Source organism: Plasmodium chabaudi, assembly GCF_900002335.3.
Source record: "Plasmodium chabaudi chabaudi strain AS genome assembly, chromosome: 12".
Taxonomy (NCBI): Eukaryota; Apicomplexa; class Aconoidasida; order Haemosporida; family Plasmodiidae; genus Plasmodium; species Plasmodium chabaudi.
The window spans coordinates 1,610,598-1,624,473 of NC_030112.2; the positions used below are offsets into that span (position 1 = coordinate 1,610,598).

The 13,876-nt window shown below is 22.8% G+C and overlaps 3 protein-coding genes across 3 annotated transcripts; 1 reads left to right on the forward strand and 2 right to left on the reverse strand.

Moving 5' to 3' along the window:
• Positions 1-1,681: 1,681 nt before the first annotated feature.
• PCHAS_1244600 (conserved Plasmodium protein, unknown function) lies at positions 1,682-6,768 on the forward strand (the record flags this gene model as incomplete). Its single annotated transcript, XM_735082.2, has 2 exons — positions 1,682-2,087; positions 2,189-6,768. 2 exons carry the CDS (start codon positions 1,682-1,684, stop codon positions 6,766-6,768), a joined length of 4,986 nt encoding a protein of 1,661 aa, XP_740175.2.
• A 1,623-nt stretch (positions 6,769-8,391) lies between these two features.
• Positions 8,392-9,635, reverse strand: PCHAS_1244700 (RING zinc finger protein, putative; the record flags this gene model as incomplete). Its single annotated transcript, XM_735844.1, has 3 exons — positions 8,392-8,857; positions 9,017-9,342; positions 9,573-9,635. 3 exons carry the CDS (start codon positions 9,633-9,635, stop codon positions 8,392-8,394), a joined length of 855 nt encoding a protein of 284 aa, XP_740937.1.
• A 2,386-nt stretch (positions 9,636-12,021) lies between these two features.
• On the reverse strand, positions 12,022-12,282 carry PCHAS_1244800 (conserved Plasmodium protein, unknown function; the record flags this gene model as incomplete). The annotated part of the gene is made up of 1 exon (XM_736398.1): positions 12,022-12,282. The coding sequence occupies one exon, from the start codon at positions 12,280-12,282 to the stop codon at positions 12,022-12,024; it is 261 nt and encodes an 86-aa protein (XP_741491.1).
• Positions 12,283-13,876: the final 1,594 nt, after the last annotated feature.

Below are 13,876 nucleotides of genomic sequence, written 5' to 3' on the forward strand. Positions count from 1 at the left end.
TGTATGCCAATACAGGGGTGATTCCTGTTCTACCATTCACACTCGTTCTCTATCTATATCTATAACTATATCTTTATATATATAGAGAGAGAAATATAGATAGTAGTATTGATTATTTCTTTATACAAATTTAAGAAATGGATGCATAAAAATGTGAAAATATAATTTACTTGACCATTACATATATTGAAGATAGCTAAAGTATCATGTTTTTTTTTAATAATTACATTTGTGGAATTTCCTTTATTTTCCAACCGTTTTATTCATTAAAACAAAAATGAAAAAATATTTTAATTAAAGTTTTTGTTTGTATTTATAACAAAGTAAAGGAAAAACGACGGGGGAAAAAATAATTTCAAATAATATGAAACTTCCTATACATAAATTTTATTGGGTGTACATATTGGGTTGAAAATGTGGAAAAAAAAATATTTTTTTAACATATGAATACACTGTTTTGTAAATATTATTATGTATAAAATTTTTATGTTATTTATTTTTGAGGGTAAATGGGAAGAACCATAGTATATCTTAAGCCTCGAAATCGATCATATAAAAAAAATATATTTAAAATAATTTATTTGAATAACATGTCTAAGATTTTTTTTAATAAAAATATGTTAATACAAATAAATATTTGATATTTCTATGTCATATTGTTGTATACCGAAATGCTTGAACAATTAACGTGTATAAAGTGAATATTTTTTGGGGGGAGTATACAATTTTATGTAGCTCCTTATATATAAGCATATGAAATATAGAGAGTATTTTACAAATTTTCAAAGTATATATTTTTTTAGTTAACCATAGTTTAATAATAAAGAATATTCTTTACTATTTTGAAAAGATATTTTTAATATATATAAGAGGAGGTATATATTTTTACATAATTGAAGTATAATATCGAATGTCTTTCAATTTTGTTTTACACATAACAATGCTGATAAATCTGAAATGTATATATATGTATATATACTAATTTGGATGTTTTTTTTATTATATTTACGTTTACCTTTTCCTATATGTGCATTTTTCCTTCCCTGGAAAATTGAGAAGAATTAAATATTCATTTATTAATTTATACTTTTTCTATGTTTTTTTTTTTTGGAAATACAAGGATAAGGATTGAAGTATATGTTATATCATAGCATATGATATATATGTGGGATGAACTAAAAAATGTGCATATACTAATGTGTGAATTTAATAAATTATTTTTTTCCCAAAATTTTTTGACACGCATAGTATGTGTAAAGTTTTAATTCAGTTTATGAAACATTTGAAAGAAATAAAATAAATAATTGAATATTATGTAATTCTTTTTATTTAAAATTTTATTTTTATTGTTTTATTTTATTTTTTAGTTTAATTATTCGTCAATTTGATTATATGGAGGATAAAATTTAAAAGGCGAATATATTATTAGGGATATATTTTATAAATTTGATATTTCCATTTTTTTTGTAACACTTTAATTAGCTATTTTGATAATAAAAATTATCATTCTATTGGAAAGGCATACATATATATATACATAAAAATGGATATAATTATAAATTTAAAGTAGGTGAAGTTGAAAAGTTTTAAAATTGCAAAAGGTGAAATACCTTCACACAATGTTTTGTCTTTACAATAGGATATATAAATAAAATATGAAAAACAAAAAAAAACAGAAACGATGAGTGGAATAATTAAAAAATATGTAACTAAATCAATGAAAGAAATAATTACTAATAAAAATAAGAGAGACATAAAAAAAGATGATAATAAAACTAATCTTGATGTGAAAGCTGGGAATAATAAAAATGTTATTAAAAAGGATTGTAAAACTGAATCAAATGATGTTAATAATAATTTAATATATAAAAAATTGCGAAAAAAGTTAAATAATTTAAACTATAACAAACCATTATGTGTAGGATGCACACCTTTAGTTCAAGCAGTTTTTGATGACTTGATACAAGCAATACAAAATTTTCAAAAAATTTCTGATAAATATGAAGATGCTAGAAAGAAATATAAAGACCTTTTATCTGAGAATAAAAAAAATGGCCTCCCCTCAAAAGATCCAAAAGTGGAAAAAGGTAAAATAATGATTTATTCCTATGTGTAGCAATACTAATAGTTTTATAGAAATATTTGTAATCATAATTAAATTGTAATATGCATACTTTTTTTTTTTCAGAGGATGTAGCCGGGAATAAAAGTCAAACAGATAAATCAAATGCCGAATTAGTGATAAAGGGATACGAAAAAAAAGTGGGAAAGCTTAAGAAACAATTAGAAGAAGAATTAAAAACGAAAGAATCATATATAGCAGAAAATAAAAAATTAAAACTTTCTTTAGAAATATTAGAAAAAAATACAAAAGAGCATTTAGGTAATTCATCTGATTGTGAATCGGACAATAATTTCTCTTCATTTAATAATAAAACAAAATCGTTTGACGATTTTGAATTAGAAAAGGAAAAAAAGAAAAAAAAATATGCAAATAATTACATGAATGAAAGTAATAGTAATATAATAAATAACCATGTCTTATCATGGGGAAAAGAATTGTCTTATTATAAAAAATTATGCAAAGAATTAAAAATGGAATTAGAAAAATCCAAAACAGAACCAGACACACTTTGTAGTGATAGCTCTAAAAATCAAGATATCGAAATAAAGAATTTAAAAAAAAAATTGAACGAATATGAGATCGAAATAAAAAAATTGAATGAATTGAAAATGATAAAGGATGAAAACAAAGCAGAGCAAAACACGAGAAACGAATTTGTGACTAATATAAGCAATGATAGTAAGGCTGAAAATTCCAAAGCTTCAAATGAAAGCAGTGAAAATAACGAATACAAAATTGAGAATGATGTGGATGTTAAAAATTTAGAAAAAATTATAAAACAGCGAGACAATGAAATATTTCATTTACAAAATCGAGTTGTTTTGCTGGAAACAGAATTACAAGTAAAAAATGAACAGAGCAATAAATATAAAGAAAAACTTAAAAATATGAGCGAAACAGAATATAATGGATTAAATAATGGACTTAATAGTAGTGTTAGTACTGCTGATAGGAATGAGAATGAAACATCTGAAAATAAATTTATGAGCAAGTCAGGTGAATTTTCATCATATAGTTGTAATGATATAACACATTCAACTAATGTAGATGATTTGATGGAGGATATAAAATCGAAGGATCCCAAAATAGATGAAATGAAAAAATTATTAGAAAAAATGAAAAAAGAATTAAATGAAGAGAAGAAAAAAAGTAATAAATACGAAAGAGAATATAATAAAGAAAAAGGGGAAGTTAGTATATTAAAAGAAGAGTTAAAAATTTTAGAAAAAGAAATTGAAAAAAAACGAACTGAATTTAATATAGACAAAAATATAATAAAGAATTTAAAATTAGAATCAGACGAATTTAATAATATAATTTCATGTTCTAATGAAACAAAAAAACAATTAACTGATTATATTCACAATATATTAAATACACTAAGTGAATATAATGATAAGATAGATGAATTAAAAAACAGTAATATATTGCAAGATGAAAAAATTCAAGTATATAAGAAAGAAATAAAAAAATTAAAAGACGATTTAATAGATTCTAGTAATCAAATGGATGAATTTGCATCTCTTTTAGATAAAAAAGATGAAGTTATAGAAAGCTTTAAAAAGAAATTAGAAATATTAAATAAAGAATATGCAGAATCAACTATAAAATTTAATGAAATATTAAAAGAGAATAAAAATTTACAACTTATGAATACATCACACAATGCTAATAGTAGTTTGGTTATTCAGCAATTACAACAAGAGATTCAAATTTTAAACGTTACAAATAATCATTTATTAAAAATTGAAGAAGATTATAAAATAGTATTACAAGAAAAAACAATTGTTGAAGATGCAGCAATAAAAATTCAAACTGAATTAAAAAAATCAGTAGATAAAATAAAAAATTTAGAAACATATATACAAACATTGTCTATTGAAATAGCAAACTTAAAAACACAGCGAGATGACTCATTAGATGCATTAACAAAAGTAGCTATAGACAAAACACAATATGAAAATGAGTTAATACAATGTAAAAGTATTATTGATGATTTAAAAAGAAAATTAAATGAATATGAAAAAAATGTTTTATTTGCACAAAATAATATTAGTGAAATAAGTAAAATTAATATTAAAAAAGAGCAAGAAGAAATTATTTTAAAAAATGAAATAAAATCATTAAGAGAAAATTTAAATGAAAAAACTATAAAGTTAGAGCTTTTACAAGAAAAAGAAAATACAATTGAGAAAAATAATATTACCTACAATAAATTTCATTTAGAAGCACACACAAAATATAATTATTATGAACAGATTATACATAATTTAAAAAAAGAAATAGATGAACTAACGATTAATAATAATGATAATATAGTTATAATAGAGAGATTAAAATCGGAGTTGAATAATCAGGAAAAAATGGCTAGCTCACAGCGTCGTTATAATTATAGTAATGATCTTATTAGAAATCAAAAAAAAAATATAAAATCGATTTCTGGTAATAGCATTAATATTGATAGAGATGATAAAATTATGGCTATTGAAAATTATAAAAATATTATTAGTAATACGAAAGCCGAATATGATAATCAAAGTAATGTGTCTAAACAAGGGAATTTACCATTTGAAGAAAATAAAGAAATAATAAATGTTAATAATAATTTGGGAATAGAAGTTACATCATTTGGTGAAATTCCATTTGGTGATGCACAATTTGTTGAATTAAATTCTCCAAATCCATATCCTAAGGGGAATGAAGAAGAAGATATATATGACTACAATGATGGATTTACAATTTTTCTAAATTCACATAAAAAAAAAGACGAAGAGGTAAAAAATGATGAGGTTATTGAAAGAAATATACATGTTAGTGGATACACAGAAGGTAATTTTATGAATTTAACAAATGAACAAATAGGAATAGAGGAAAATGATAGAAATCAAACTGAAAATAAGAGAACCAATTTTGATGATACTACAAAATCACACGAAAATAAAATATTATATACAGATGATGAAGATTTTATATATAATGAGTTTGAAGGAAATGAATTTTTAATGAAAAATGAATATTCAAAAGATTTTACAAATTTTTCAAATTGTGAAATTTTAAATTCTGATACATTATCCTATATGAAAAGAGATAATAAACAAATGATAACAAAAAAAAATGATATAAAGGATAAACCCAATAATAACATTGATAGTATTACTACAGAAAATGTTAATGCTCAATCTGCATCACTATTAAAAGATATTACAGCATCGTCTATAAATAATGTCAGTAATAAAATTGCAAGCGAAGAAAATGAAGAGAAAGAACATGAACAAGAGTTCATTGCCAGTGAATACTCATTTTCCTATTTGGAGAATAATGACGTTTCTTTATTTAGTAGTTCGAAAATAAAGAAAATGTTTAATCTTCGTTCTACAAATAATATGAGAAACCATGAAGAGAAAAATGGAATTGATAAGACATATCCTGGAGAAAGAAATACAAATACATTGAAAAAGAACAATAATTTAAACATTTCAAATATATATCAAAGTAGCGGAAGAAAAGATAAAAAATATAATCCGGAAATAAAAGATTCTTATGGAGATATGGCATATGATTTAAATGATAATACACATTTTGATGAAGATTATGATAATAAAAAAAATATAAAAGGGAAGCCAAAGGAAGGAGCACGAACGGAACAAAGAAGATATTATGAACAAAGTGAAATAGGAGAACATATGGACAATAATAACAATAGAGATATTTCACCAGGGCAACCATCTCGTTATGATGTAGATAGTTTAAAAAATGGTTTGCAAAATAGTGATATAAAGAGAAGGGATCATAGTGGGTCTCTTCGATTTAGTGGTAGGAGAGATATGAGTGATGACAAAAAAATAAATCATTTGATTGAACGAAAAAAGAAAATGGAAAAAAGTAATAAATATAAGAAAAAGAGTAATAGTGTAAAAAACAAGGGATGTAATTTTATTTCACAAACTAGCTATGAAGCAAATAGTAACTCGAGTAGTGTATTGCTCGATTCAGTAAGTTCTGATTTTTCTCATAATATAAGTATTGATCAATATAATGATTCTAATAGTAAAAGGAGGTCAGATAGGAAAAGTGAAATGCACTATTCTAAACATAAGCGTAGTGTTAATAATTTGAAGAGGGAAGAAAGAAATATGAACGAAATAAATAGGAGTAAAGGTATATATGAAAATTATGATAAAATAAGTGGTGAAGAATATAAAAATGATAATGGAGATAGGAAAGAAAAAGATATATCTTACAATAGCATAAATGACTATTCTTACCGATATAAAGAAAATGCAAAGAATTATAACAGAGATGATATTAGTGTAAATAGTTATACAAAAAATTCAGGTCAAAGTCGAGCTAAAACAAAACAAGAACTATATAATAAATATATGGATGTATTGAAAAATTTAAAAAGTGAAGAAATTGATGCATCGGTAGATACAAATAATAATCGAACAATCGATTTAACAAACGATTTTACTAAGACACATGAAAATTCGACATCTATTTTATCATCAATGAAAACTTTACAAAAAGATAGCATATTTAGTAACTTGTCGAAATTTCGATTTAACGAAGAAATGCTCGATTATAATTGTGACCCCTTGGTAGTTATCAAGCCGCTTGAAGAGTCAAATATGGAGGATTATTGAAAGTGGAAAAAAGTGGAAAATGCAAATGGTTTTCCTTTTCTTTTAGTGATGATGTCATATTAAAAAATGAATAACCTATATTGATGCTCATATTATTATGCTATTTATTGTATCCGTAGTTTGGGAATATATTTGTTGTGTAAAAATAATTGTTTGCACACATGAGAATTAAATTAGTTGAGAAATTTTATTGTGTGCGAAGTTATGAGGTACCTATATATTTACAAAATTAGCATAATTCATTTGGATCGATTTATACATATAGCGTTGGTATTTATCCACTTTTAATTTAAAAAAAATTATAAGTTTTTTTTGTTACTTTTTTATATAATGAATTTGATATATACAAAAGTGTGTTAATAAATGTTTAAGTAGACTTAAGCTATATATTTTTTATTATACTGTTTTCCATTTTTTTTTACATTTTTTTATTTACATTTTTTTTTACATTTTTCTCCCCGTGCAATAGTATGTTGCCATATCAAAATGATATTTTGCGTTTGAACATGCACATATATTATTAATACTATAAATATATGTGCGCGTATGTATATTTTTTTTGAAAATCCAACTTTTTAAATGTAACAAATATATGTTCTGTCAATTTGCTTTATAAATTAAAATTTGATGGTAAACCAAAATGTATGAACACACACACCGATCTATTAGTCTCTCTCCATATAATATAGACACGATAAAAATATGGTTTCTTTGTGAGTTTATTTTTGTAGATATCCATAACCTACTATAACAAATTGTATTGTCAACCATGCTTTGTATTAAAAGGTTGTATAAATATATTTTATGATTTTTCATTTTTAATATTTTTTAAAATAAAAACTAAGGTTATTTTAATATAGTTATTTACAATGTTATAGAGAAAAAAGAAAATGTAACCACAAACATGTAGATCAGTGAACTAAATATAATATCTTATCAATATAAATCATGCATATTATATATTTGAATGTATATATAAGTATATGGAATGAAGGGATACAACTAATTAGTCGGAAAATGTAATAAGGTAAATAATTATACAAAAAAACTTATATTTACAATAGGCGGAGTTTTATAAAGTTGATACATATATGCACACATATTAAAGAATAAAAATAATTGTTTTTACATAATACAATAAATAGCCATGTGCATATGCAAAATAAAAATAATAAAATATAAGAGCACATTTATTAAAGATAACATACGTTTATTAGGATGTGTGCATATATGTATATTTATTGATGATATTTTTGTATGTATATATATCCACGTTATCATGTGATTATAATAAAATGCTAAAGATAATATAAATACACATTAAAAATAAATAATGGTTGTATTCAAACAATAATTGCATATATAATATTTATGAAATTTAAAAAAATAAATAAAAACACGAAATTATGAATATTATAAGACTAAAGAAATGAATATAAAGTATATACATATGGATAGTGTACATAAATGAGAAGAAATGAAAAATTTTGCATACAATTTTATTTAGTATTTATGCACATACAGTTGTGATATATACAAAAATATATGATAAAAGGGGTAATAATCCAAGAATAAAATAATAAATAAACGATAAAAACAGGAAAAAAAAAATTAATTAATAAGCTAATCTGATTTCATAACATCCCTTTGGCATAGAGGGCATTGTCTTCTTTGTGATAGCCACTTTTTAGCGCATTTAGTATGGAAATTGTGCATACATCTAAATTCAAAAATTTCATCTTTTTCAGCAAAATCAGATAGACAAATAGAGCATGATTCATTTTTTAATTTTCTATCTGGTGAATATTTAAATGTTGTAATTTCAGCAAAAAATGCTTTGGGAACTCCTTTTTTCTTTTTAGGTATATTTTGATGATATGGGAAGAAAAAGCAAAACCATACGATTGTAAAGAATACTCGAAATATACATGATAATATAATAGTCCATGAAATGAACCATAAATAATAATTCTTTGTATGTTTTCTTGTGACCACCATCACAACAGTTCCTGTTATAAACCATAAATAATTTAATAAGCTGAATCTTTTGCTGAGCTTCCATCCCTTTGAGCTAGTAAGTCTTCGTAATCTGTTTGAGAAAAAAATTATATATATGTATAAGGATTGAATAGGTCATTAAATAGTGATGCAGTTGGTTCCTATCGAAGCAATTGTATGTATGCAGATTGGACCCCAATTAATATACAATTTTTAAGTTATTTTTCGTTATAGAAATATGGTTTCTTACGCTTCAATGTGCATCCTTTCGTTTTCAAGTTTATATTTTCTTAGTAATAAATATAAGAAAAATCGGATTGGGGCTTGTAATAGTTGTAGTACACTATTAATAACAATCCACCATCTTAATATATCGTTGCATGAGCAGTCATCCCAATAAATAAATAAATATGTTAAGTATGGAAATGATGTGCTTATACTTATAATAGCTGATATGAGGTTTATTCTTTCGATAAAATATAAAGAGTCACTGGGTGCCGTAGTAATTATATCCATTATTGGATCGGTATTGTTTTGCATCTCTTGATCGGATGCAGTCATATAATTGTTAACATACTAAAAAAAAATAATATATATGCATAATGTGGTGAATATTTTCTTTTCTACAATGCATGTAAATAAGTTTATATGTCATATATGATTATATTTTGTTATAAGCGGTTCACTTCCTTATGCAAATAATGTAAAGGCGTGTCATAAAGAATGTAGGAAACGTTTTTTTTTGTCTTATTTATACGAACAATATAATTGTTTTTATGTTTGATTGTTTTTTGATAATTGCTTACATTAGACACATTTGTATATACTCTTCCGAAATATGCATGAATGGTATTTCCTTCTTCTACCATTTTGTACTATATGCTTTAATTTAAAAGGAAGTAAAAGTATTTAATTGAGATACTACAATTTTTTTGATTTATAAGAAAAATAAAAAATCAATTATAAAAAGGGAAGGAGATTAATAAGATATAAGAATGAAGCAAATTAAAAGTTTTAATTATGTTATATATATTATGTATATATGGATAGAACAATTCATTCTTAAACAAGTGTTTTTAAGGTACGAAACAAATATTATTACTATTATATATATAATATAATAATACTAATAATATTAAAATAACACTGAAAAATTATTTATATCAAAAAATGAATTTTCAATTGACTCAAAAAATTAAACGATGAAATAAATAAAAAAAAATTAATTCTTTAAAAAAATGAAAAATAATATGCTATTCATAATATTTTAAAATGTATGGGTAAATGCTTTGTATAAAATTTTAAAAATATAATATGTGATTATTAATGCGTATTATATATGTATATTTTTTACATATAATAATTATATTATATTATTATAATTATTATATAATAAAATACTAGCATATTTGCACACGTAAATTAAGTATATAAAAATATACATTTCAACGTCAATTGTATAAAATCATACCAAAGATTCAAATTAAATTAAAATAATATAATGCTGCAAAATAAAAATTCACAATTTTGAAGTTTGAAATTAATTTAAAATATTTCCCATCATAAAAATATAGGACAATGTTTTATATAGTTATTTTATAAGGTGTCATTAATGGTATTACTTGAAATGATATACGATATGCGAATCAGGAAATTATGATATATAATTGCATATATTTTTTTCTTTCATACAAATTATTAAGAAAGTATATTTAAAGGAATGAAATATAATAAAAATATGAAAATCGTAAATTATAAAAAATTTTAAATATTTACAAAATTGAAAAAATTTGAAAATAAAAGGTCTAGGGGGAAAATAAATAAATTTTGTTTTCTCCCCTTTTTTACCCCAACCCACAAATGAATAATTCTTTCTCAAACGATTAAATTTTTATAAAATGTATTATATATGTTTATTTATTTAATTAAACTAAATATCGATTTTAAAATATATATGAATTATGTATAAAAGGTTAAATAAACCCAAGTATGCTACATATTTAAAATAAGGGCAGTGAAAATTATAAGCATGTAGCAAATATAGAGTATATGTCCTACGTAAATATGTGTGTATAAACGTGTGATATATAATATAGTAAATAAAGGAGTGCTACTATGCTTTCTCATATTTTAATACATTGTCATTATTTTGTTTGAATATTCTATAAATAACAGGAATAATCCTTAGTCATTATTCATTTTAAGTCGCTTATTATTTAACAATTATAGCTATAGTATGAATGCAAATGTGCTTGCCTATTTTTAAGAGGAGAATGGGGAAAATAAAATATTATATTTTATAGTATATATAATAACTTTTCAAAGCTTGGTACCTTATCGTAAAATATAGGTGGCACAAAAAGACAATATATTTGATAAAATTGAAAAGAAAATCAGGGAAAGAAATAAAAAATGTTAATATAATGCATATGTAATAAATATAATTAAAGGCGTCGAAAAGGTGTATAAATTTACAATTATATGCAGACAATATATCTCATATTTTAACATTATTTGGGTAAATAATATTGTGCATATATAATTATTAAAAATTATTATTTGGGCTATAAAAATATTGTAATTTTTTTTTATTACAAGATAGTGATCATAATATTGTTTTATTTCAAATAGTTGGATATGAAACAATAGATATAATTAAAAAAAAATGGTATTTAAACGTGTTTCATTAAAAAAAAATGATATTTAAATGTGTTTCATTAAAAAATATAATGATATTGTTTATAGTGTATGTGTGAGTGTTATATTACCAATCATGATGTTAAGAGCATTTACAATAAATATGACACAAATTAGTAGACTATAAAAATGTCGTAATGCCAACATGAATTTTATAGCAGCTTAAAATACTCCTATTGGCAATTTAATCACATGATTTATGTGTATATATCCAATAAGCTATGTATAGAATAGGATATAAATTTTTGTTTTATACATACATGTATAAATATATACTACATTGATGTATTTTTATATTGCAAGCCATGCTATGCAAACATAATATAAAGCTGAAGGAGCATTTTTTTCTTATGCTTATTTTTTTATTCCATAAGAAAAAAAATTATACATAAAAAAATAGTAAATACATGAACAATTATATATATGCATATATATGTGTGTGTGTTTAAATATTCAACAATTTAGAAAAGTGAATACGTGGGCATGTATTTAAAAAGTTAATTAAATTTTTGTTAATAGAATATTTATAATTGGATTGATATCCAGCTATTTATGTTTTCAATTGTTATTTTTTTCTTCGTCTTGTTCATTTTTATTTTGTTCATCTTTTTCGTTTACATTTTCTGATTTTGAATCTTCTGCTGATGCAGATTCTTCTGATGCTTCAACTTCAGATCCAGACTCAGCTTCTTCTGAATCATCATCTTTTGGTCTTCTTGAGATTTCTTCATTTCGTCGTTCAACTTCTTCTTGTGTTGGTATATATCGTGATCGTCCTTTGGGCAATCTCTTTTTAGTCCTTTGTTTATTTTTATTCATTTTATTTTTTTAATAATACTATTGTATGTAACCTGTTAAAATAAATATAAATGTGTAATGGGTTATGTATTTTTTTCAAATATCTATATAAGCTTATGATAATATTTTGTCCACAATGAAATATGCACACTTATAATGTTTATGCTCTCACTAAATTGATAGCATATAAAAATTTAATAGCATTTTTATATCTTAATAAGTTTTTTTTATTTTAAAGGTAGAAGGCATAAATATGTTAAGTATGTAGTGTACTATAAATACATTTATGTACATATATTTTTTTTCGTATTTTCACTTATGCTTACGTTGTTTATTTTTGTGGAATATGATATAAAGGGAAATATTTATTTTTTTCCAAAATTTTAAATTTGTTATGAATTGTTAAACTAAGCGATTTTAATACTAAATAAAATAGTGTGATATAATTTATAAAGAGGGAAAATAATAAAATTAAATTCGTTTTTAATTGAGAAATAAGGAAATAAAATAAATACTGCCTTTATATATGTATACATAAAAATTGTGGCGCAAGAAATCAAACAAATAGCCAGCCATTTTATTACTTCATTTTTGTTGGCAATTTACAACGGCGCGGATTTATTACTATGAGTAAACGTATATTAATTTTTATCCAAATATTATTTTATGTTACGTATAATATTACTATTTAAAGAAATAGGAAAATTTTTCTAAAATTATTTTTAATATATTTATATATACCTATAAAAACCGAACAAATTAAATATAGGAAATTACTTTACATGGGAAATATATAATTATTTTTATTTTGTAAAATATATTATTTCCAAAAATATGGAAATTAATTACACTTAATAATATATATTTTCATTTTATTTTGCATTGTTTTACTTTTTATTTCTACATTTTCTGTTCTAGTTACAAAAGTATTTGTATATTTATTATTATATATTTATTATTAGATATATTTATATGTATCTTCTTAAGTATATATTTGGATGATCATCCTTAATTTATCTTATAGTCGATTAAAATTATGTTAAAATGCTATTTTATATAGATGAGAAACAGAAAATAATAATTATAAGAATGAAGATAGAAGAAAACTAACACAAAAAAAGAAAAACATCAACAAATCAAGCACAACATAATATTTATTACTAGGTAATATAGTAGTGGTGACACAATAGTATAATTTATTTCTCCTATAGTGTACCGTATTATATTGTTTTATTATATTTTCAAAATTGTATATATATAGTAAGTACAATTCCTAGCCATATATTAAAACGTGATTAAATTAGCTTTTCCGTCAGAAAAATACTATACGAATTATCGGTTTGATTTTGTTTTATTATATATATATATATATATATATATATATTTTTAAGTTTGTTCGAAGGTTATACTATTTTAATCCTTGCTTTTAAAGCTTAATTGTTTTAAAACTGCATTATTAAATGAAGGTTTGATTTCAAACAGTGAGTACGTTTGTTAATGTGTCAATTAGCTGTACCCATAAAATAATACCTATATAATTATAAAAAATTGATGTACAGATAGTTTTTTTCTTATATTAATGCAAAAACATATTATCAAGAATATATATAAGATC